General features: G+C 39.7%; 2 protein-coding genes across 4 annotated transcripts in view; one reads left to right on the top strand and one right to left on the bottom strand.

Annotated features, from left to right (window-relative positions):
• The window catches only part of KREMEN1 (kringle containing transmembrane protein 1), a 28955-nt gene extending 10523 nt beyond the window's left edge, over window positions 1-18432 (top strand). The window contains exons 3-9 of the mRNA XM_085075720.1: window positions 1677-1768; window positions 6430-6554; window positions 6995-7148; window positions 8558-8890; window positions 9506-9664; window positions 10564-10648; window positions 11157-18432. Coding sequence (XP_084931846.1) covers window positions 1677-1768; window positions 6430-6554; window positions 6995-7148; window positions 8558-8890; window positions 9506-9664; window positions 10564-10648; window positions 11157-11319 — 1111 coding nt within the window. The 3' untranslated portion in view covers window positions 11320-18432. The remainder of the gene's footprint in view (window positions 1-1676; window positions 1769-6429; window positions 6555-6994; window positions 7149-8557; window positions 8891-9505; window positions 9665-10563; window positions 10649-11156) is intronic.
• The window catches only part of ZNRF3 (zinc and ring finger 3), a 63607-nt gene continuing 58228 nt past the window's right edge, over window positions 18404-23782 (bottom strand). For all 3 annotated transcript variants that reach the window (XM_085075711.1, XM_085075710.1, XM_085075712.1), the window contains 2 exons: window positions 22012-23757; window positions 18404-21259 (listed from right to left, as the gene is read on the bottom strand). In XM_085075711.1, coding sequence (XP_084931837.1) covers window positions 21216-21259; window positions 22012-23757 — 1790 coding nt within the window. In that variant the 3' untranslated portion in view covers window positions 18404-21215. The remainder of the gene's footprint in view (window positions 21260-22011; window positions 23758-23782) is intronic.

Raw genomic sequence — 23782 nt, 5'->3', positions numbered from 1 at the left:
GTTGTCTAGGCCTGTGATACAGCTGTTTTAGCTCTTTCTCTGACATTCATTTGCTTGATGACAATGGACAAGTTGATCTTCCCTTCTCTCAGGCAGCACATACCTCACAAGGCTCTTTTAAGGCACAATACGTTGCTTTGAGATTTGATTTTAGGGATAACATTTGAATAATCTAATTTTACACTTGAAGTATTAATCAGAAGCATGTTACCTCTCCATGGGTGGTCCTTACTTGGAATACTTTGTTTACTGCAGGACACCCTGTTAAGATGGAAATGCCTCATAAAGTTCCACTCATTTCAGCCATAACAAAACTATGAAGACCGAAGTTTTTGAAGATTTTGAAAGACAGAGAGTTGTTTTCTAACTGCATGCACTTCTGAGGTGCAAGACAAAGATTTCTAAGGATATTCATCATGTTTCTCTTCAATTTCCTCACATTTTAAGGCATTTATATGCCTTATATATTTTTATTCTATTATATGCCTATATATATTTTAAGGCCATTATCATGATTCAATTCCAGACATACAGTGTCTGTCATGAAGGTGTAAACACAAAAATTTCTGTCACTCTGGAAACAAGGGAAAATGGGTTAGTTTCAGTACAAGCTTTACTTGGTTTTAGTCTTCTACTTTCTTTAGCTACTGGAAGCTCTTGCATTACACCTAAATTCCTAGCACGCTAGTCTTAGACTTTCCTTGTTCATTACCTCTATGAATCTGTTTGAAAGCCTAACTAGCAACATTTTAGTCATCTAAACTGAACTCAACTCACCAGTTGTTTTCAGCAGTCTGTTATTTGACCAAAAAGCATCCACAGAATTTCTAAAATTGGATCTCCCACAAAAGAGTTCTTAATACGCATAAATGACAACATGCAGCTGAACTGACACTTCAGTAGAGCTGTGTCATTAATAGAATTCATGCCAAAGTGTGTGACAAAAATATTGTAACTGGTCCTAATTAAAAGAAAAGGTCATATTTCAACCTGACTGTCCAAAATAACAATTTATTCTCTAAAATAGATCTTTACAACGTGACTAGCCTTTCAAATTGAAAATAGAGAAAACTTTAAATAAACTAATGACTAATTAGGTATGCATTTGTAAGTGATGCTACACAACAGCAGATAATTAAAGAAGTAGTCATCATCATCATCACGGACATATAAGGAATTATTCATCAATATAAAGAGATCACTGGAATGGATTTAGTCAGTTTTATTGAAGGGGAAGAAAATACCTCAGTCTTTCCCAGCAGACTTTATCAGCTAAGGGTTTTTATCACCACACATACAGAAAATTGGAGTCTGAACTGTATTGTACCAAGGCAAAAAGTCAAGTTTATGAGTCTTTGGAACCTATATACAGGATGTAGGACAGAAAATCTTCCTCCCTGTCAGTACTGACCAGAAATAGCTCTGCACCATTTAAGCTTAGAGTAAAAAAAAGCTACATTTTAGACATCACTAGCATCTTATGCTTGATGTATACTGTAATAACCAAAGCTATCTGAATTTCCTGCTAATGCAAAACTTTGCATTTTTCTTGATATATAAGTTCAACAGGAGGTATTAGAGCAAAAATAGTAATGCCATTGCAGCTTAATAAGATTGAAATTTTTTGTGTTTTTTGAAAAAAGAGATGAATTTCACTCACTATTTTTGTCTTTCAGAAACCCTGATGGGGATGTCAGCCCATGGTGCTATATTGCAGAACATGAAGATGGAATATATTGGAAATACTGTGAGATTCCATCCTGCCGAAGTAAGAGCACCATGCAATTTTTTTTGGCTACATCTCTGCTGAACAGAGATTGGTAGTTATACAACAGTGGGTAGTGATTTCCAAACAGAATAAGGATAAGGCAAAACAGCTTATTTTCAGTTGCAGACTAAGCTATATTTTAACAGGTTTTTTAGAGTTAATGACAAGCTTACTGAATTGTTCCTCCATTGCTATCCTTTTCATCTTATCTCAGAATTACTGGATTATATTATTTGCAAATAATACTATGTGACAGGGATTCACAAAGAACTTGTGAAGTACTGCTATTTCTTTGAATCCACAGAAATGTATGATTAATTTATTAAAATCTAGAGGACAAAAAAGAATAGGGAAGTTTTTACAAGGTATATGCATGTCCATAATTTGCAATTAGCTTGTAAAATGAATTACATTAGTTTAATGTATATAGCTCATCATACACAACTGCTTGGAGGAAACAAAAGACAATATGGGAGGACATAGGGAAAAGGTGTCTGTGTGCTATATGGGAACTCTAGGCTAGAATTCTGTCTCTGGCAGGTGCAGATACTTAGCATTGCTTTGAAACATGGACTTTGTTTGATTTTTTTAAAATCAAATAATTCACAATCTACTCACCTGAAGCTTCTTTCCAGAATTTAGTATTTTTAATGTATTATATTTTTACAGTGTTCAAAATGTCATTATTTGTGTCAGTATGTTCCAAAACTTTCTTTCCTCAATCACATTCTTTAAAATATGCCTAAATATGAAGAAGATTCTCTAGTTTTGCATGTTAACAAGCAACCATAGCTACACATTTTAGTAAGTCTAATCATTAATGTCTTCACTTTCTTTCCTAACTTCTGTCAAGTACCCTCTGTTTCTAAGGCTTAAATTAGGTCTTCACTGTTAAGCACCAGAGCAGGTGTCCATATTTAGGCACACATTCAATTGAAAGAAGTATGTTTCTTAGCTGAAGTTAAGAAAACAAAATCAGACAAGAAAAATTAATCTAAAGTGACTTTTATTACTTTGTTCGTAGTTTTCTTTTTTTTTTTTTTTTTTTTTTAAATGAACATGAGGGATTCACATCTTCCAGTGAGGCCAACAAATACATAACTGTGACCTTAAGACAGATGCCTTTTACCTAGACTTAAATACAGATTAAGGGGTCTAATTTAAATAACACAAAATCATTCAACACTCATACTGATTGTTCAGAGGACATCTCACTCTTATTTTTCTAATATACCAGGCACAATTTAAGAAACCTGACCCTCCTAATTAAGAAATTTAACTTGGTCTAAAATGAAAGAATTTGCATTTTCTTTAAAGACCACAGATGTTAACAAATTATCTGGATATGGCACCAGGAAAAAAGCTGAAAGGCAAATTCTCTCCACTCCATTTGTTCTACACAAAGGATCCTTTTAAAACCAGCCTCGCTCGTTTTCTCTGTGGTGGGGAGCAGAGGATTTAAACTTGGACACTTACTTGCACAGATAATCCAGACTTACATTTACAAAATGTCCTTTTGACCAGTAGCAGCTGCTTCAAGCATTGCACTGAAACTCGATCCTAGAAAAAGGAATTGCAGCAATTTAGAGCAAACTGTACATTGCAAGCCCATCCAAATCTTAATACAAACCTCATGGTTTATGAAGCTGTGTAAGTAAAAAAATCTTTTCTTCTTCACCACACTTTCTGTTTTCAGTAAGCATGATGCTAAGTCACAGGACCATCAAAACTATCTTGTGAAGTCCACGATACAAAACTTGGGTTTTGTGACAGAGCAAGAAAGCAATTGTGTAAAAAAACACTATTTGAAAATTTTTGGAGAAAAATTTCTTATAAGCTTCTTTTTCTTAATGATATTTACTACTAGAAAAGTATCAGGAGCATAAGTTACCTATTAACTATGCCCACATAATACCACAGCAGTGCCAACAACATGAAACATCTTGATTGCCTAGAAAGATTTGCATGCAATGATTCATCATAATAATAATAATTAAAAATCTACAGTTAAGAATTTTTCATTATGATGGTGAATTCACGTGATTATAACACGTGCCTCATTCACTAATATTTTTACATAACACTAAATGTTTCAGTCAGAAATGTGTTCTGACATTCTGCATCTGTAAACACTGCACAGAATTTAGCAATGTTTGCTGAAGATGGATGAGCATAATCACAGAAGACAGAGGTAGTTCCTCCAGTAGGAACTTAGTCTTTCCTTTTCTTCCTCTTCCCTTTTCTTCCTCTCTTCTTCATGTCTGCTAAGCAGACTGGAATGGATATAAACAAAACAAAAGGCAGCTCTGAGTGCTGAGAGAACATGTGCGTCTCACATGGAGAATTCAGAACTGAATGCTTTAGATGGTTTGTTTGCAATGTTGCAGCTATTCCTGACTTTTTGGGTCTCCTTGTTAATGAGGTTAGATTTAAGTTCAAAGGAAATAACAAGTTACACTCCCAAAATGTGAAAGAAAGGAAGGTTTGCTACACCACTTAATTACATCTTCATGTTTATGACTCACATGACTCTCTCCCCATAAACAGATTTCATTACTGGAATCATATTTCCAGTGTGCATGTATGTAAAGTAGTAAATTTGACTGAAAGAGCAATGAAATGTTAAATGGCAGAGCCAGGTAAGTTCTGCAGAGTTGTATGGAACACAAGAACAAGGACAGCTCAAGCAATTTGTGCATATTACAACTGCAAAAACCTAGGAGACTCCTGAAAGATTACTAGATGAGCATAGCTGGAACATGGTTTTGAGCTCAACACGACTAATTCCATATTTTAATACATCTAATACATGCCTTAACATGTAACATGCAGAAGCTGTGATGTTTGCCAGGACCTCATTATGTCAAATGCTGCTTAAAAGAAAAGTAATATGCTTGTGCAAAAGAAGTGACCTTTTAAGCACAAAGGGACAAATAGATAAAAATGGGTGAAGACAGTTTAATAGTGAAACATCCCTGGTTAGCATGAACAGTAATCGCAGAATACTGACTACCTCATTTTTTGCCAAGTTTCTTTAGCAGGCTAAATATTAAGAGTAAAGAAGGCTAAAATGCTGCTAGGACACCAAAAAGACTAATTAGTTACAGGATGTACGCTTGATTTAGTTAGAAAATTTTAAAAGTTCTGAAATTATTCAGTCAGGTTTATTAACATGGAACATACTGAAATACTAATCCTCTGGAGCCAAGGTTGAAAGGTCTCACTAATAAAGCCACTTTAGAAAAAAACCCCAAAAATCCTCAAAATCCCAGGTCTCTTAGGAAAATGAGCAAGGTTGGATAACTAGGAAGCTTCTTCAGGGCAGTAAAATCATGCACAATACAAAAAAGAATGAGGTCTCTCAGAGTTATCTGCCCAGCTGTACTCAGCTGGGGTGGGGCTGCAAATGGGGATTTCCAAAGGTATGTTAAATCAGGCTGTAACTTGAAGTCTCAGTACTTATATGAATGTTGCTGCAGGGCATATCAAAGCCATAACTCAGTGCAATTATTTAGAATTGGAATTGTATCATGCTTAGAAAACAAAATTAATTTATGAACAATATTTGAAGCAGCGTTATGTCATTATTCATAATAAGTTTACTGGGTACTGTAATAACCAATGACTGCATAAATAAAACACTCAGGTCTCTGATCACATCCTTTCATACAGTGCTGTGGCAGTTAGGTGGACAAAAAAGAATCCTTGTCAATCTGGCATTAAATAAAAAATAAAAGGAATAAATAAAGGAATAAAACTTAGCACGGAGCTGGTAATAGATATAATTTCAAGTATGTGAGTAGATACGACAAGTGGGCAAGGGATAATTTTATGCCATTGGCACAGCACTGTATTGTACTCCACATCCTCTCCAGGGGGTGGTCATGGCTAAATTCCAGTGCTTTGATGAAAAGTGCAAAACCAAACAAAAACAGAAGACAAATTATGCACTGAAGGGGGAAAATTCTGATCTCCCATGGTGACCGAGGAGCCTTGAAACATCTTATTAATGTAAATAGATGGGTTTTTTTTAAGTAATACTGTTCATTTTTAATCTCTTTGTATGATATTTCAGATTCATATCAGAATTCATGTTTTAAATATTAGGAAATTCCCTTATATAAGTATATAGTCTCTCCCATAAAACTTGTCAAACTCTATCCTAAAACAAATTTAGCTTCCTTTCCTCAAATATCCTGTTTTGAAAACTTCCAGAATGTCATTGTTTTGAAGATCAGACAGAAATCACGTAGTTTAATTTACATTTTCAGAATATGCATGTCCATAGTAAAAAACCACAAACCCCCTGAACCCACTTAATGCCTTGGGGTTTTTTAATTGCCTCTGTCAGGAGAAATGAACAAGGTCTTTATCTTGTCTATTTTACTGCACCTTACTGAAACCAACTAGAGAGTCTTACAGTATATTGCTAAAAAGATATGATATTTTTCCCCATCTCTCATCCCTGGGCGTGTTTGGAAAATATGACAAGAACCATATAGAGTATGAATCATCCATAGAGCAACACTGCCCATACTGCAAAATCAAGACCAGAATGTAGAGAAAGCTGCTTAGCAACCAGGTAGTGCAGAAAGTGGTCTGAGTGTCCTGGATGTTTACAGGCACAGCTTTAGAATGACTGTTGTGTGTTATTCTTGCAGTGCCAGGAAATCTAGGCTGTTACAAGGACCATGGAGAGCCACCACCTCTGACTGGCACCAGCGAGACCTCCAATAAACTTACAATCCAGACATGCATCAGTTCCTGCCGGAGCCAACAATTTAAGGTGATTTCTTTGATGTACATTTACAAAATGTTTTCAAAGACAAGAATGGCAATATGCCTAGAGCTCACTATCATATTTCTCCTGTTCTCCATTTTTTTTTAACCTTTGGGAGGTCTAAGGTTGCACTTCCACTCCGGGAGATCTAGCCTGCTCTCTGCTTCCAGAGGAATCTGGACAAATGACTAATGAATGATGCCAGGAGAAAATATGCTTGCTTACTGCAGTTGTGAGTGTCAGGGTGCCCTCCATTGCATCTTTCTTCCTAGTGTCAAGTAGCATCCTGACAGTTCAAACAAAAATAGCCTGTGGTGGTTCCTCTGACTAATCATACTTCTCCAAAACACACATACTCTGCTGCCAGCTTTCTTGCTGAAACAACCTCCTGCTGTCACTCCTTCAAATACTATTCCTCCCTTCCTTATGCATCTTTGTTGTCAAAGTTTGCAGGCATGGAATCAGGTTATGCTTGTTTCTGTGGAAATAATCCTGACTACTGGAGATACGGGGAGGCAGCCAGCACGGAATGCAACAGTGTTTGCTTTGGAGACCATACTCAGCCTTGCGGTGGGGATGGCAGAGTCATTCTTTTTGACAGTAAGTATTGAAACAGGCTCAGCTTTTTCCCAAAGGAGAGGCCTCACATGTTCAGCAAATTAGGGAAAAGGCTCAAAACCAATGAGAACTGTTGCACGCAAAACAGCAAAACACCTCCATCTGGTATAAAGTTGCCTTCCCTTTCTGCATAAAATTCTCATCCATTAATAATGTGAAATAGCTCTTCCAAGAAACGATGCTTGCTCATGCTCCTGAAGTTCTCTTACTTTCCTCACAAGTGGTACTAAGTCAGCTATGAGAAGCAGCATGTCACAGAAAGACTCCCTAAGAATTGATCTTACTAGAGAGTGAAAAATTAGATGTGCATGTATGGATATGCATTGTCAGTTGGCTGGCATTTGAGTTGCTCTCTAGATTCACTAGTATTTAGGTTTGCACTGGGAATCTGATAGTTGTCAAGGAATATAACAATTTACTGGGCATGTACTTGCTTCTAATACAAAAGGTAGTAACAAATATTTTCTTTAGACTTTGTAAAAGTATCTTTTTCAAGTTACTTAGCAAAGGTGGGGTCAAATATTACTTGGGAAAGATCAAAAGGCAGGATGCTTGGAAAGCACAATTATGTGGCCCCAGAGGCGACTAAGGTATTACATGAGAGACTGAGAGATCTTGGATTGTTTAGCCTTGATAAAAGAAGGCCTGGGGAGGAATCTTTTCAACTTGTATAGCTAACTGATGGGAGAATGTAAAGATGAAGCCATCCTGAGTGCTATCTAGTGAACAGACAAGAGGCAACAGGCACAAATTGAAATACAGGAAAATCCATTTAAACATAAGGAAAAGCTTTTTTTTTTATGTTGAGGGTGATGCTGGAACAGGTTGCCCAGAGAGGCAGAAGAGTCTCCATCCTTGGAGACTCAAAACACAACCAGTCTCCTGCTTTGAGCAGGAGGATTTGACCAGACAATCTTCAGGGTCCCATTCAGCTTCACCTGTTCTGTGAAGATGTTTTTCAATTTCATACAGCTGTGAAGGGATGTCACTAATTAAGCAGTGAGAGTTAAGTCACTAATCCATTTGCCTGCCTGCCCACCTGATTGGCATGGAGTAGAAGTCCCTGAATCAGTGATTTATCTTTTTATCCCATTTCTGCAGGGATGCAGGAAGGGGTACATGGTTACATGCAAGGACAAGGGATAGCTGCAGTATTCATGATTGATGCATAGGTGTCAGAGTAATGAGAGTATTCCAAGCAAATGCAATGCAATGGCTGTGGAAGGTAAAGAACACCAACTGCAGAAACAGCATCCTGCTGGCCTAGCAAGTCTGAACCTTCAAGTCATTCAAGTATTAGAACCTATAGGGTGCTAAAGCTTAGCAAAATTAATGCATTACCTCTTCTTTTTTTTCTTTCCCTTTTTCTCCCTTTCCTCTTGTTTTCACAGCCCTTATTGGTGCCTGTGGAGGGAATTACACTTCTGCTACAGCTGTGATCTATTCCCCAGATTTTCCTGACACATATGGCACAGGCAAAGTCTGTTATTGGACCATACAAGTTCCAGGAGCATCTCAAATCCACTTCAGTTTTGCTCTTTTTGAAATCAAGGATGCTACAGATATGGTGGAATTGCTGGATGGCTATACCTATCATGTTCTAGCTCGTTTTAATGGCAAGAACCGACCTCCCCACTCCTTTAACATCTCTTTGGATTTTGTCATTTTGTACTTTTTCTCAGATGACATCAATCAAGCACAGGGATTTGCTATCAGGTATAGAGGTAAGAGGTTACCTTTGCTGTTTCTACCTTTCAATGAAGCATTTAATTCACACAGCAGATTTCTGAAGTGGCAATTAAAGAACAAATATTTTAACTCTGATCCAGCAGATGTTTCATCTCGTAGCCACTACTCAGTGGGTGAAAGCTTTGCCAAAATTTCTCTCAGTTTAGAGCACTCCAATCAGCTACATCATAAATAGCAAAATACAGATTTTCAGAAATTCAGTTCTATAGCTGCCTGGCAAAACAGACTGGGAAATTACAAAGGGAAACAAAAAAAAACCCAGTAATCCATCTGCATGTTGGTTCATCTTGGCTCCTTCCAACAGTCTATTCCTCTCTGATCAAAAATCATCAGGAGAAAATGTTTTGGTCCTTGAGTTGTACCTACTGTTATGATGAACAATTAGCTTCCAGAAAAATTCTGAGAACCACAACCTGGTGTAGTTCAGGCTTTTTCTGGAATCAGATATAATTTGATTATCTGGGTTCTCTTAAGTAAACCAGAGAACAGCATGTCTGTTTACAAGCCCAAAATAAAGTCCTGTTAAGAATAACAGGACTTTAAACACCTGTTAAGAAATTGTTACTGTAATCCTACTCTTGTGTTTTCAGCTGTGAAGGACAATGTCCATCAAAACAAGACTCCAGTGAATCACACCCTTCCAGAGAGGATAAATGAACAGGCAAATCTCAGCATCAATGCAGCCAGGTCATCAAAGATACTCTATGTCATCACAACCAGCCCAAGCCATCCAACCAGCTCCATGCCTGGTAATGATACAAAAAAATGTGGAAAGGGGAAAAACATTTTGCCAAAGTAAAATCTGGAGTCACTATTTCCTTTGCTGCCTCCTTCACCTTATCTGATCCACTGTGCTTCTTACTACCAGATGAATTTTCATTTAGTCTTATTAGCACTAACTGCGATTCTCTCATTCCACTTCAAAACACTTCTCAGCCTAAGTCAGAAATAGTGTGAAGATGGTGAGTTCTTGAGAATGAAAACACATCAAAATATGTGAGTCAGAGCAGCCTCCTTACTAAAATCAGCCTCATTGACCTCTGCATGCCCCAGAAGGGCACAAGTTGCTGAAAAAAGAGCAAACTTTTGTAGAGTTTAGAATAGCTTGAATGCTGGATGCCTCCCTGTTACCCCAATTAACAAAAGCCTCATCAACAATACAAAGAGGACTAGACAAGATAATGACTGTAGGGGAGATGTCACTGAGAACTGTCATGTGTCTAGAACTCACCTTCAAGACATCACAACATTTAAAACCAAGTTATTTATTACATATTTGTATCCTTATAAAAGATCCTAAATAAACACATTTACTAACTTTCCAGTCTGCTTTTAAATTTCCTTCTGAGTGAGTTTTGATTCCTTTCCTAGATAATTTTACTGGTATATGCTTTGAATTTTGCCAACTTTCAGTTTTATTGGGAGGAGTCCTGCAAGGGAAAAACCGGTTCTGACTGAAAGCTTTCAGTTTCTGCCAATCTGCAGAAAATACTTGTAGGTTTAAGGCATCATCAAATTACAGATTTGAATAAAACATCAGAAAGCTGTTTGTTTCTTTCATGCAATATTTTTACTGTAAAAACTGTCAGTAAGTGAGTGCACTGAGAGCTCCTCCTCTTCTTTTTTTTTTTTTTTTTTTTTTTTGCAGAGTGGACAATATACAGTCTCACAGCACTGCTCATCCTAAGTGTTACAGCCATAATAGCAAAGATACTTCTCCACGTTACCATGAGGTAAGTGTGGAGCAAAACCAACACAGAGAGCCAAGATCTCAGCTCTGTACCAAACCTGGGGCTCTTCTCTGCCTTCTGATAGTCAGATTGGTCATATTTAAAACCAAGTTATTTATTACATATGTATATCCTCATAAAAGATCCTGAATAAGCACATTTGCTAACTTTCCAGTCTGTTAGGTTAGCATTTGCTGCTAGGATATCTCTTCTGCTCCTGATTTAACATGATTTGTATTTTAAGGACGAGGCAGGAAAGAGGAAAATATTGCCAGACATCCAGATTTGCTGAGAGGAGATCAAATTATGGTAATATTTTGCAGGGAAAAAATGAAAACCTCATCCCAGATTGAGAAACTGGGGAAAATTTAATAGTTAATTCATTTTTCTGAAAAACTGAAAATGACTCAAAAATATTCACAGAAATAAACATCTGTATTAATTTACTGCTGTATTTCTCTACACTCATACCAAGTAAATTTTGTGTCCTGAATTAACTCGTATTTCCTAGATCACATCAGATTCCAGCTGCAACTGAAACAGAAGATTGCAGTGATGTTACTACTGCTGGTGAGATCTGGAGTATATTTTACCAGCCATCCACATCAATATCCATCTTCAAGAAAAAGCTTCGAAATCAACAAGATGATTGCAACCCACTAGTGGCAAACTGAAGTGGTTTTATTTTGTAAGAATTCATCCTCTTAAAATCCAGGTGACTTGAGATTAATCTTCCTTTTTTTTTCTCCCAATCTCATACCTGTTTTCCACAAAGTCCATTTCCAAAGACCTTTGAGCAACTTTGCCTATCTGCTGTTCTCCTGGGTATACGAGTGACAACAGATTTAATTCTGCAATATCTGGTGCTCCTCAAATCTGTAGCGCTGTTAATTACTGCCTTTAAACCATTGCACTTAAAATAGATGTAAAAACTGGTAGAATTCAACATGTCCTGTGCTCCTGCCAAAGGTAACTGAAGGGGTATCTACAGGTTGAGGAATTCTTGTGTCCCCCTTGCCTGAACCACTGTATCATATTAGGCTGCTTTAGTGCTTCTATTCTCAAGGCTGAAGACACAGGTAGGTACTGATAACCTGGTCAGCAAACAGAGCTTATTTGCCTTGATGTAAACACATCTAAATGGTACTGTACAGTAAAATGGGAATCAAAGACTTGGAAAAACTATCAGCCTGGCTGCTCAGTGCTGTGCTCTTCTGCATTTGCTGTGTCTACAAGCAGAGATGCACAAACCAAAGTCAAATCAAATTCAGGAGGCACTCTAACAAAGTTTCAGCTGCAAATATGCATTCTGATTGACTAATGCTCAGCGGGTCAAGGCCTGCATGAGCAAAGCCTTTTAAATGACTGCGTCTGACCCATCATTCACTGATGTTCATGATAATTTTGTTCATATTCACAGTGATCCTTTAAAAAACTATTGTACTCCAGCCTGATGCAGTAAAATATTGTGCCTTACTTCCCACTGTAGATCTAGTCTTTTACCTGAACTAAATTCAGTCCAGCTCTATTTATATGCCACAGATGAGTGCTAGAGACAGCTGAACAATATCACAATGCATGCTTAAAAGAAACTAGACTTTACTAAGCCAGCAATTATGGAATTGTTTATATAAAAAGGGAATAGCACGGGAACATCTTGTACTTGCTTGCATGAACTGCTGGAAAGAATACAGGAAAATATAATTACAGTATTAGCTATAATGAAGACAGGACAAGATGTAAAAACTATGCTGGTTCTCTCTTACGTGTCATCATGTTGGACCAAAACCCATTGTCTCTTTCAGACCCAACAAAATTTCTGAAACTGCCTTTTTTAAAGGTGAAGTTTTGCATCATGCTGTGTGGAGAAAGAGTTCACCTCACAGATTCATAGCAAAACAAAGTAGGTTGGCTCCTAAGCATCCTTAATATGGTGCACTAATAGGAAACCAGGCAGAATCTGTGTGGTGCCAGATCCTTAAGAGTTATTATGAGCACATAGTGCTAATCACAAAGTGATGAAGCTTTGTTTGCTTGCCTTATTAAATGCAAGTTATATATATTGTCAGAGAGACATTGATAAAGCAGTTAGCTAAGGGTGATAAACTGAAAAAATAGCAGGAACACCCTGTGACTGATTTACACCTCCTGCAGAAGGAAAAAATACAGAACTGATAAGCTTCTCTTCCTTAGTGAAGAATCTAATTTCACTATAGTATTAGAGAAAATCTCATTACAAACAACAACAAAGACTGATGCTACTCATTCAAAATCTAGAGAATTTAAGAAGTGAGATTTTTGCATCAGTCCCTTAGGTCCTCAAATATTTTTTAAATAAAATTGTATTTCATGGGACATTCATAGGGAATGTTTATCCAATTTCTGTACAAAAGACCCATAAAAGCAGCACTTAAAGCAGATTAACTGAGCATAGCAACAATAAACATGACTATGCATAAGATATTGGACAGTGCATGGGTAACACACTGATAAAAGCATAGAGGAAATTATGTTCCACTCCCCAAATCATTCAGATTATCTGATTCTAGATACTTCTAGTGCTAGCAAACAGAGCAGTAGGTGGAAATTCATGGAGAGGGTCCCTTAAATAGCACTTATTACTTTACAGGGCTGAGACCATGGAGAGCAGGTAGATCTCTGGTGTGGATGTTTTCAAAATGTGCTATGGTCACTCACACTCCTAATACAAACGCTTCAGGATATGGTGATTTATGGCCAAGATATATGGTATCCATTAACATAGCATGTTTTGATCATTGCTGTAAGGGTTTGGGGGAGAAAGAAGCAGTAAGTGTGACATGCACAACTGTTGTAATCCCACATGATGCAGCATAAAGAAATGCCCCTACTACACAGCCAGCTGAGAGCTGACAGCTGGAGAGCAGGGACACCTCAGGATGTTGGTGTTTACACCATTTTCTTCAACAAATTGAAAATAACTGCACAAGAAAAATTGGTCTGGAATTGTATCCAAATGGCCTTCTGAGCTCCTGCCTAGCAGTCCCCTCAGCAGGCTGGACAGGCTGCAAATGTGACATTGGTTACAATGTCAAAAGCAACTATTTTGACAACCAAAAATCATCAGGAGGAGCTGGGTCACTTCAGCTCCTGCTCTGGCCCCTTCCTCACTCTTGTGTTGGTATGACCAGCTGTGTAGTGGTGCAATAAACAGATCAGGTCAAAAATTGCCATGGCTTTTTCTTCCCTGAGTTCCTTTTTACAGAGCTGAGCTCTCTGATCTTGCTTATTGGGTGGTTGCGCAGAGAGATGAGCTGAGAGCTCATCTGAGTCCACAGCTAAGCAAACAATAAGCCATAGGGCAAAAAGAGTTGTGTGCCCCAGAAGCTGGGGCAGGGAGCACTTCTGAACTGCCACAGCAGCAGTTTGGGAGCTGCCTTTACACAGCACACCAATTCCAGCAGCCTGCACTGTATGTGGACCTCAGGTGGAAAGGGGCCAGCTGGACAAGTGCCTTCCTTAATTCAAAATCTACATTTAAACCTAGTTTAGTTGTTGACTACATGATTTTATATGTATTTTTGTCTTAATATTGTTATGTTGTGGGAAAATAGAGACTGTGTTATGTAAAAATGTGTGATGTGTTATCATAGTAATATATATATATATTTGTATATGTATAGGAAATGCATTATTTAATACAGCATATTATGCTTGTATCTCGCTAACATTTTATAGGAAGAAAAGATGTTAGTTTACACTCTGGGAAAAATAAATTTTCTATACACTGTAACCATAGGGAAAAGAATCAAAGATACTTCTTTGGTGTACATATATGATAGAAGGACATTGAGAATAGGGTAACTCAGACTCAGTTTTGTGACAGAATAGATGCTGATGGAACAATTGCTGTAAGAAACACTTTCCTCCTTTGAATCTCATTTCTAGCTTGTAATTGTATTAGGCTGTTCATCAGATTCTGCCAATTCATGTGCATATTACTCTCTGGATGATTTTTACCATCAAACATGTTATCTGCTTTTTCAATCAAGCATTAACATAATCTTCTTTAGGAGTTGCTTCTGCCAGATTTTCTACAGCCAGGACAATTCTGAGGAAGTTTATCACATTGCTCATGCAGACAATCCAGTGGGATTGCAGAACTGAAGTCTATGTGCTCCAACCCCCCTGGCAATATTATAAATAGGAAATTTTTATGGATAGTCCTGGAAACTGCAGCCTGTATGACTACTGGCCAAACACATCAGCAGATACATGGCTGCCACTAAATGAGCATAAGTAACTATTCCACTTTCATCTTCTGCTTAATAAGCCTTCTCAGGCAGTGGGAAGGAACAGATTTTTCTAGTGCACCACTTTGCCTAAAGGAAGGGTGAACTACAAAAACAACTCCTGACAAAAACTTGTCCAACGAGTTCTTACTGCCTTGCAGCAGTATTTCACAATCTTCCAGTGAAATGCAGTTCACTGATAGTTTCACCTGAATATTGTTCTAGACATTTATGAACAATTCTGCTTCCTTGAGAGTGAAAAATACAATTGCCTTCAGACCATAGCATTTTTTCTATGACAACACATCCCCAATACACATACATTTCACACCACTCATACTTTCTCAAATTTACTGAGCACCTGTGCTTTGGGATGAAATTTGGCATTCTGAATTTCAGTCTCAAGACACTTTGCTACAAATCCAAAAGCTATCACATGAACCACACAAGGCCGTCAAGAAAGCAGAATAAATCAAACTTGAGATGACTCACTACTGAAGTATGCACCGTGCTTATAACTGGTCACCCTGCATTCAGCAAATGGTTGTAAATAATGATTATGAAAAAATAAATACAGTGTATTTCTGCAGGAGGAGTTCAGTTAGGATGGCTAAAGTGTATACAAACATGGAATAAAGGAGGCAGAAGCTGCTGCAGATTGCCAGCAGATTACAATAGCACTGTCTGCTGTACAGATTAGAAGAGAGTATTTGAGCTGAGAATGATTACTTATATAAAGTATGATACTGCTCTAAAACACAATTTCTGAGGTGACAGCAAATTGAAGGTTTTCAGTTTACATGTTTTCAAACTTTTAAAAAGAACTGTAACAATTCTTTCAGTGTTTTCTTTGCAAATTGCAGCAATGTGTAATGCTGTTTCCGCTTTCTTGCAAGACTGATCTTTTCTTAAATTAATTCCTCCTGGCAAAATAATGGTACAGTTTAAGAAACCTTCAGCAACGTTTTATGTAAACACCAGAAAACCAATGACAAATACCAAAACTGTCTCCAGCTTTTCATGTGAAGACACTAATTTTTCTTTTAGAAACAAAACTGTCACAGGGGCCTGGCCTCCCCTTACACAGGGGAGGTTACTCTGCCCTCCTTTCCTGCCATTCCAGTAATGAGACTCTTACTCTTTGGCTCTTTCTGGGAACTGGTCCCTTCTTTTTTCTTGCTTGTTTCCTAAGCAGTTTCATTCCCCATGAGAGAAGTGTGTTCTTTATTCTGAAAGAGACAATTTTCTATGAAGCATTTCAGTCACAGAAGCACGGCGCTTTCACTGCGAGATAAAATATCTGGTTTCAGGTATGCTATTGTCTCCCTGGCCAAAGAATTAGGCCAGGCTGGCTCCACAGGGTATGAACTTGGCCATCCTTTTAAGGGTATTTTTCCCTTCACACTACCCAAGTAACAACAAACGTTACCTAACAGCTGTCCTAGGATTTGACAGATGCACATGATATTGCAGATAGAGTTACAGAAACGCCAAGTGTTACGATAATGTACAATGCATTAAGAATAGTCTGCTCCTGCTTGTCTTTTTTGACCATATCGAGGTTCTGTGGGGGTTTGTGGTGCCCCAGAAGTCTCTCATTTTGTCACGAATTTGTTCCTTAAAGACCAAACCTGAAGGGTTAAAAGAACCTCCCCCCCCACCAAGTATCAAAATGTTCAATTTTTACAGAATATTTACATTTAGCCATTTTAAAAAAGCCACAAAAAGACTAGAGAGAATATCACACACAGAGCTAAGCACCACATGCAAGTTCAGCCAGCAGCCCACAGCTGCCTTTCTCAGAGACAGAATGTGGGCTCACTGATTGTCTTGTGGGACACCAAGGGCAGTGGTATGTCCTGTTCTTGAAAGCACAATCACCTCACCGTTTCCTTCAGAACGGGAAACAAGCAAACAAAACACCAGCAGCAACACCAAACAGGGGTGGAGGGAGGGAAGAGGAACGAGACTCAGATGTAGCAACATACTTGTTAGCAGCCAAACACATACAGAAGGTTTTACCCTATTTGTAAAAACTGTTTCGTGAACTAATTTGCAGATAACAAGGCATATCTGTAATCACTAGCAATTGCCAAGCTGCTGTGAAAAAAGGGGCATGTATTTCCAATAATTGGGAAGCAATTGCTCCTGTTGCTCTCCCTTTATTGTGCCTGTCTCTGCACACAGACCAGGCTTTCCCATTGTACCTCAGCTGAGGATGGTAACTCGTCCTCATGCTACAAAGGTTCCTGTACAGAATTATACTCTTCAGCAGTCTGTCATCCCAAATGGAGTTTTCATACATGAAACCAGGAGGGTTGGAGAGAAGTAAGGCTCATTTCTTGGCTGAATCCTGAGGTGATGGAATTACAGTGAATTTGAACATGGACAAGAGATGGGGAAGTGCAGGGGATTACCAGGTGAAAATCTTTGGGAGAAGGAAGAAACTGGGGAATCCTGGAAAAGACTCTGTGTGTCTGTATCACTGGATGGGAAATACATAATACATGAAGGTAAACTGTTTACACAATAACACACATAAATACACATGTACATACACACACAGAGCCACATACCCCCAGGATCCCCTCTTCTGGTGTCTGCACAACCAACTTTGATCAAACTGTGCTCTCTGCTGACAAAACAAGCACCACAGTATTGATTTTCATGGAAGCAGGACCAGTGATTTCACGATCCAGGGCAAGGACCTGGACCTAGCTTGTCCATTCAAGCTATGATTTTTATCCAGTTGTGTCCACCTGCATCATACTGCCTCAAAACAACTTTATTTCAGGACAATACATTATTTTTACCTGAAATAACACTGGATTTAAGTTCCCTGCCACAAGGAACAGGCAGGTTCCAAACATAAATGAGGATTTCTTTTAGGATTTCTGGTACTTCTCATGTGCCTGGAGGGTTCAGGGGCTGCATTACCTCCATTTCCCTGGCAGAGCTCTCCATCCATCTCTTCCATGGCATAACCTGGGGCTTTCCCAACCCTTCTCCTTTCCTTCTGTGCCTTGCTTTCTATGTAATCTTGGTTTCCCAGCAATGAATTGAGCTTCCCCCACCTCAGCAGCAACACCAGTCAGGTGTGAGCAGGGAAACTGAGGCACCAGGCAGCCCTCGTGTCACACAGATGGGACTGCCTGGGGACAGGAGTAGGAAGAGAGCTAAAAACAGTCAAGTACTGGACTTACACTGCACAACACCCAGTGAATCCTTCTGTGGCATTTGCTGGAAGTGAAACATTCCTGAGACAGAATATTATGGGTTGCATCCAGGAAAAAAAAAAAAAAAACAACAAAAAACCACTTATGAATCTGTATGTGTATGTGTGTATATACATATCCACCTACCTGTTATTTTTTAAAAAAAGAAAAAAATGTTATTAGAGTTCATCTCAGTATATCTAGGACTATACTTTGAGGAGAACAGCTATCTATGTCCTTTCCCCCAAAACAAGAAGGACAACTCCCACATGTATATGCAATAAAACTGTATTTTTGTGTGGTTTTGCCTTTTTTTTTCTTTTAATACAGACATTTGTACACTTTCTTACAAAACTGCAAGTAACTACACTTCTCTTAAATCATTTTTGGTCGGCGAGTACTGTAAAATCTTTGTGTGCAATTATCATGTATTTACAGGGCCTCGTGTTAGTGATTTTCAATGATTATTACAATAATGTCACACACTCTCAACATAAGACATGGCTTAAGATAAATATATTAGTAAATAAATATTCTGAGAACATATTTCCATACATGAAATGTGCTGCTATACATATACAGAATATATACAAGATGCTTTCTAGCTTTTAAAACATTTTTAAAAATGGTAATGAAGGAGAAAGAGCCCTTTGACCATATTACAAATCTTTACAGCAAATTTTATACAAAACAATTTTAAGTGCTATAAGACAATTTTAATTAAAAACATTTTAAATAGTGCCTCATGAGCCAAACACAATGACAACTGTTCAGGTAAGTAGTAGAAAGGCGTTTTGTTATAAAAACCATCTGTCATGGCCAGCTAGCCTTTAAGTCTGGACATACAGTTTTATGCTAAATGTCAATCCCAACACAAAGGCAGGTGTAGGGTGTCTGTGGTATGGCCTGCAGAGACTGTTGTACCAGCAGAGATTTCCACAACATGTGTATGGGAGCAGTACATCCAGGATCACCATGAGCCAGAATATTCAAACCTTCTTTAAGAACCACATTTCACCACAATGTGCTGTGTAGTTAGAGAGTACAATGTATCTTAGGTGGCCTTTACAGTGCCTCACAAAACACCAAGCGGAATAACCAAGCTAGTGTACCATAGCTTCTACAATGTGTTTCCTTTTTAGTAGCGGAAGGAGAGGGTGAGACTCAAAGAAAAAAATCCAAAAATCACAAACCTTTAGAGTTTATTCTCCCAACACACACCACTTACTTCAGTCATTCAGAGAATGAATAAGTTTTTAATAAGCTTTATACACACAAAATGTGTTTACTGAAATTTTTCTTTTTATCTTATACCCAGATACTGCCTTGTATTAATTCTCTGAACAGCTGGATTTTGGTGCTTGTTGATTGAAAAGGTGTAATGTGAATTCCTTTAGATAAAACTTTTTTTCCTAACTTACTGGGTACGAAAGCAAAAGGAAATAGACAAATGTATTTGTTATTTCTTAGATGTTTCCTTCTTTTAAAATAGTTCATTTAGGACTACAGAGAATACAAATTTGATTTGCTGGGTCTCACAAATAGCCCAGAGCTCTCAGGGACATTGCTTTGGCAGAATATGTCACATGAACTGTACATCTCTATTTCATGTCTTTGAAGTATCTCCAAAGTGTACTGAACATAGGACTAATCTTTTCAGAAGACTGGCACTGTGGGCATTAAATACTTAGTTTCCCTTTAGAAGAATTCCTGCTGTGAATACACCACAGGATGACACTGTGTCCTCAGGCACATGCAGCATGACAGGCAATTTAACCCATGCTATGGTAGCCTCTTACTCAGAAGCTGCTGTTTCCACAGGAAACAATTGCTATCAGAAGTGACGACATAAATTATCTCATGATAACAAACATCCTCACTAGGACAAGAACAAGAAGAAAAGTATGTGCCCAGGCTGATGGGGTACAGAGAGCACTCTGTACAAAAGACAAAAATGAAGCACGACTGGCTGGGCCCAAGAAACCTTTAAAACAGATCAATCTATGGAAGCTACATCAACCACAGCAAAGAAGAAAACAATGATTAAACCAAGTCTCCTCACTTTCCCACATGCACAAAAGGTGACAAGCACTGCTTCCCTTAGGCATGCTTGCAGCTTGTAAGGAAACGAGAAACCCTATGACCTGTTTCCACATGAGCCAGCAAAGCTGCAAGCACACTGCAAGCTGTTTTCCTGCACATGCCAGCATTCCTCACAGCTGTAACGGGCTACAGGTGCCTGAAAAACTTCCTATGGAAGGAAAAGTTCATTACCTACAAAGGTAATACCTTTTCTAAGCACTTTGTTCTAGCATCTGCTTGAGGGAGAGGTCCCCAGCATTCTTCACTGGTCAGAAGATATAACGAGGTCCACGGTTTAAATACAGGAAGTGAGGATGAGAACATTCTGAGCTATCAATTTCCTTACCCCCACTCCATTGAAACTAATCATAATGGCAGGACACCTTCCTAGCCAAACCATCAGAGCAGCATGAAAGGGGGGAGAAGGGAAGAGGAGAAAGGAGACAGTCCAATGCTTCACCTCCCTCAAAATCGCTCACATAACTTGCTGGCTGCTAGGATTTGCTACTGGGATTAGTCAGTATCTGAGCATCCACTCAGCAGCTGTATCCCTCTGGACTACTATATTTCAAGGTGCTATCTGGTTTCTAAGGCAGGTGTAGCCCTGAGCTTATCAAAGGCTGGACTCCTTTAAGTAGGAGATAACAGCATTTACACATAGCCTGGCTTATTTAACACACTGTGTTACCTCTCAGCAAGAGGTCACTTCTAAAAAGAAAATATAAATAACACTTTGTCATTAATATAGAAATGGCACTAGAGCTCAGAAATGCTCCACACCATGTCCCACATGGGCTTTGCACACAAATCAAGGCCTGAAGGTTTCAGGCAGGAGGGACAAAGGAGACAATCAAACTGATGTGAACACAGAGGAAGTAGGGGAGGGACTTCTCCACATTACCACTTTTGTGTTTGTCAAAGCTTAAAAAAAAAAATTAAGTCCATGAGAATTTGGAGTCTCTGATAAGCTCCGCTTCTCCATCTGGGATCATCTGGACAGGTCTAGTCACTGATTTGGCTTCTCTCCGAGGGATGAGATCCAGCACCTGAAGGATAAAGAAAACTAAGGAACATTGCATCCAGAATACTGCACACAGTTTTGGGCCCCCAAAACTCACTGACTGGAGTTTAGCAGAGAGCCAGAGGCTTACTGGATAAACTTGGTCTAATCTGACAAACTGAGTAACTTGGTCTGATCCCAGAGTTGGCTCTGCTTTGAGCAGGACGTTGGACTAGGTGACAGCCTGAGGTCACTTCCAACCTAGGTACCTTGTGATTCTGTGAACACCCTTGAAAATAACACTGGCAAGGCAAGTAAGAAATATCCCCTTCTTTCTGTGAGTGGTTATTTTTAGCCCTTGTCTACATCCACAGCAGAGACTTTCCCACATGTTCTTCTACGGCAATTCCAAGATATTAACTTTTTTTTTTTAAAAAGAAACCTTCAGCTTGTCTGTCATCTTGCACAGTGGCCTTGCCTACTTAGGCAACTCACCACAGCTGCCATGGCTAACACAGTGTCCCTTGCTGTGGGAACTCTAATGGGGGCCCCTTCCCACAAAGGATGAGCATGAAAGCTTTTAAAGGGTTAATTAGTAAACTATCATCTTCTCCTCTGGCTATGACAAAATGAGGACAGCTAACCAGAGAATAACACTTTGGGGTGAATAGTTAGTCAGTAACCTGCTCTTATGCAAAGGATGGAGTAACCTTTCAGGCTGCAGGTACCTAAGTAGCTGGCAGCATTTCATACACTAAGACAGAATAGTAGCAAGTAATCAAAAAGCACATATATTACCTGTGGCCTTTGTGGTCATCATAAGCTTCTGGGAGTTCAGAGTGGGACTGGGAAAGGGCATTCCAGTGTCCTCCTCCTGAGAGTAGTTCTGCCGCAGGAATGACGTCGCCTCATAGCACACCTCCCTGTCGACCTGTACCTCTCCAATACCTGGACAGTGCAGGTAAGTGTCTAGCTCAGGTGTTCCATCCCAGGAACTACAGCCTCCTATGTGGGTCCCTTGGTGCTCTGTCGGTAGAATCAGCTCAGAGTCTCTGTCTTCAGGAATTATGGGAATGCGTTGACCCAGATCACATACACCCTTACAGCAGTTTGGCAAGGTGTCATCAGGAAGTGTGTACTGCACATTCACTGCATAGTCTTCTGTATAGCAGCCACCACCTCCACTGCCACTGTTGCTACTACAGGCTACCTGCTTCTCTTCATAGAAGCAGCAGGGCAACCCCTCATATTTTACCCCATCTGTCCTATGTAAGTGGTCTGAATTAATACTGTACAAGCCTGGGGTGTTCCCTGACTGTGGTTCAATTCCTTGGCCACATGTCCCCCACAGTGGAGAGCTAAGGAATAGTGCACTACAGTCAGCTGTCCCATTGCTAGGCTCCAGGGCAGAGTGCTGGAATTCAAAGCAGCATGCACATGCTTGCTCCGAAATCGACCCCGCTCTCTCTGGATTCTTCCAGTTCCTTTTAACATCCAAGGCAGCACCAGGAGTGGCCTCAGGTCCTCCCTCTGAGGTAGTGCCATTTGGATCCCTGTGCTCTAGTGAGGAATTACTGCTATAGTTCATATCCATGCTGCAATTAGACAGTTGGTCCCCTGAGGAAGAAGCTGGCACAGGCCGGCAGTCAGCACCCACCATACTGTGACTGTGAGCTGGAAGCTCATCCTGGTGGGGGCCCTCCAAGAGAACGATTGCACCCCTGTTTGCACCACCAACCTCACCCACTCGGCAAGGGCTCCTGCTGCGGTAAACGTACGGATCATAGTCACTGCTCAGAGAGCTGCGGAACGTGGAGCAGCTCCCGTAAACCCCCTGGTTACTGACCTCAGTGCAGTCAACCATGGAATCACTGGAGGAGCAGTGGCACTGACCAGAACTGCTGCTGCTGCTGTCGCTGCCGGGGCAGTCGGCCAAATATCCACTGCACACTGAACGATGACCATGGTAGCAGCTAAAGCTGGAGGTACTGCCACTCTCCAAGCGGGACGAGGGCATTACATGTACCACAGGAGGGAAAAGCATGCTGCTACCAGGCTGAAAGGCACGGGAAGGACCCTTTGAGGAAATGCCAGCTGGAAGCTGTCCATCTTGCTCAGGGTAACTAAGGCCTTGGAAGTAGTAGTGCTGATACATGGTCTCGTATCGGGAAAAGCACGCTGCTTTGGAAAAGTTGCGTCCACCAAACTTGGGTCTTCGGAAGTTGTGAGCTGGAGAGTAAGCCCTATGTTCCAGGCTGCAGTGATGCGTGTTTAAAGCATGGTCCAAATGAATAGGCTGATAACTGCGAATATAGGCTGGGGATGGGGCTTGGTAGAGGCTCTGTTCACCATGTCGCTCAACTGTCAGTAATGTGATGGGGTTTCCATGAGGGTCCATGCTTGTCCGAGTGGGATATGCTGTTATCTGGCTTGCTCTGTGCACTCGGCCCGGGTAATGGACAGGCAGAATCACCCTCTGCTGCCGGCTGCGCGCTGGGTTGATGGATTCCAGACAGATTGGACCTGCATTTCCCTTCTTCTGTTCTGAATGAGAGAAATAAAAATGGAG

This window comes from Lichenostomus cassidix, chromosome 15, assembly GCF_008360975.1.
Source record: "Lichenostomus cassidix isolate B80296 chromosome 15, HeHo_3.0, whole genome shotgun sequence".
Lineage (NCBI taxonomy): Eukaryota > Metazoa > Chordata > Aves > Passeriformes > Meliphagidae > Lichenostomus > Lichenostomus cassidix.
This window is presented reverse-complemented; position numbering and strand designations above follow the sequence as displayed.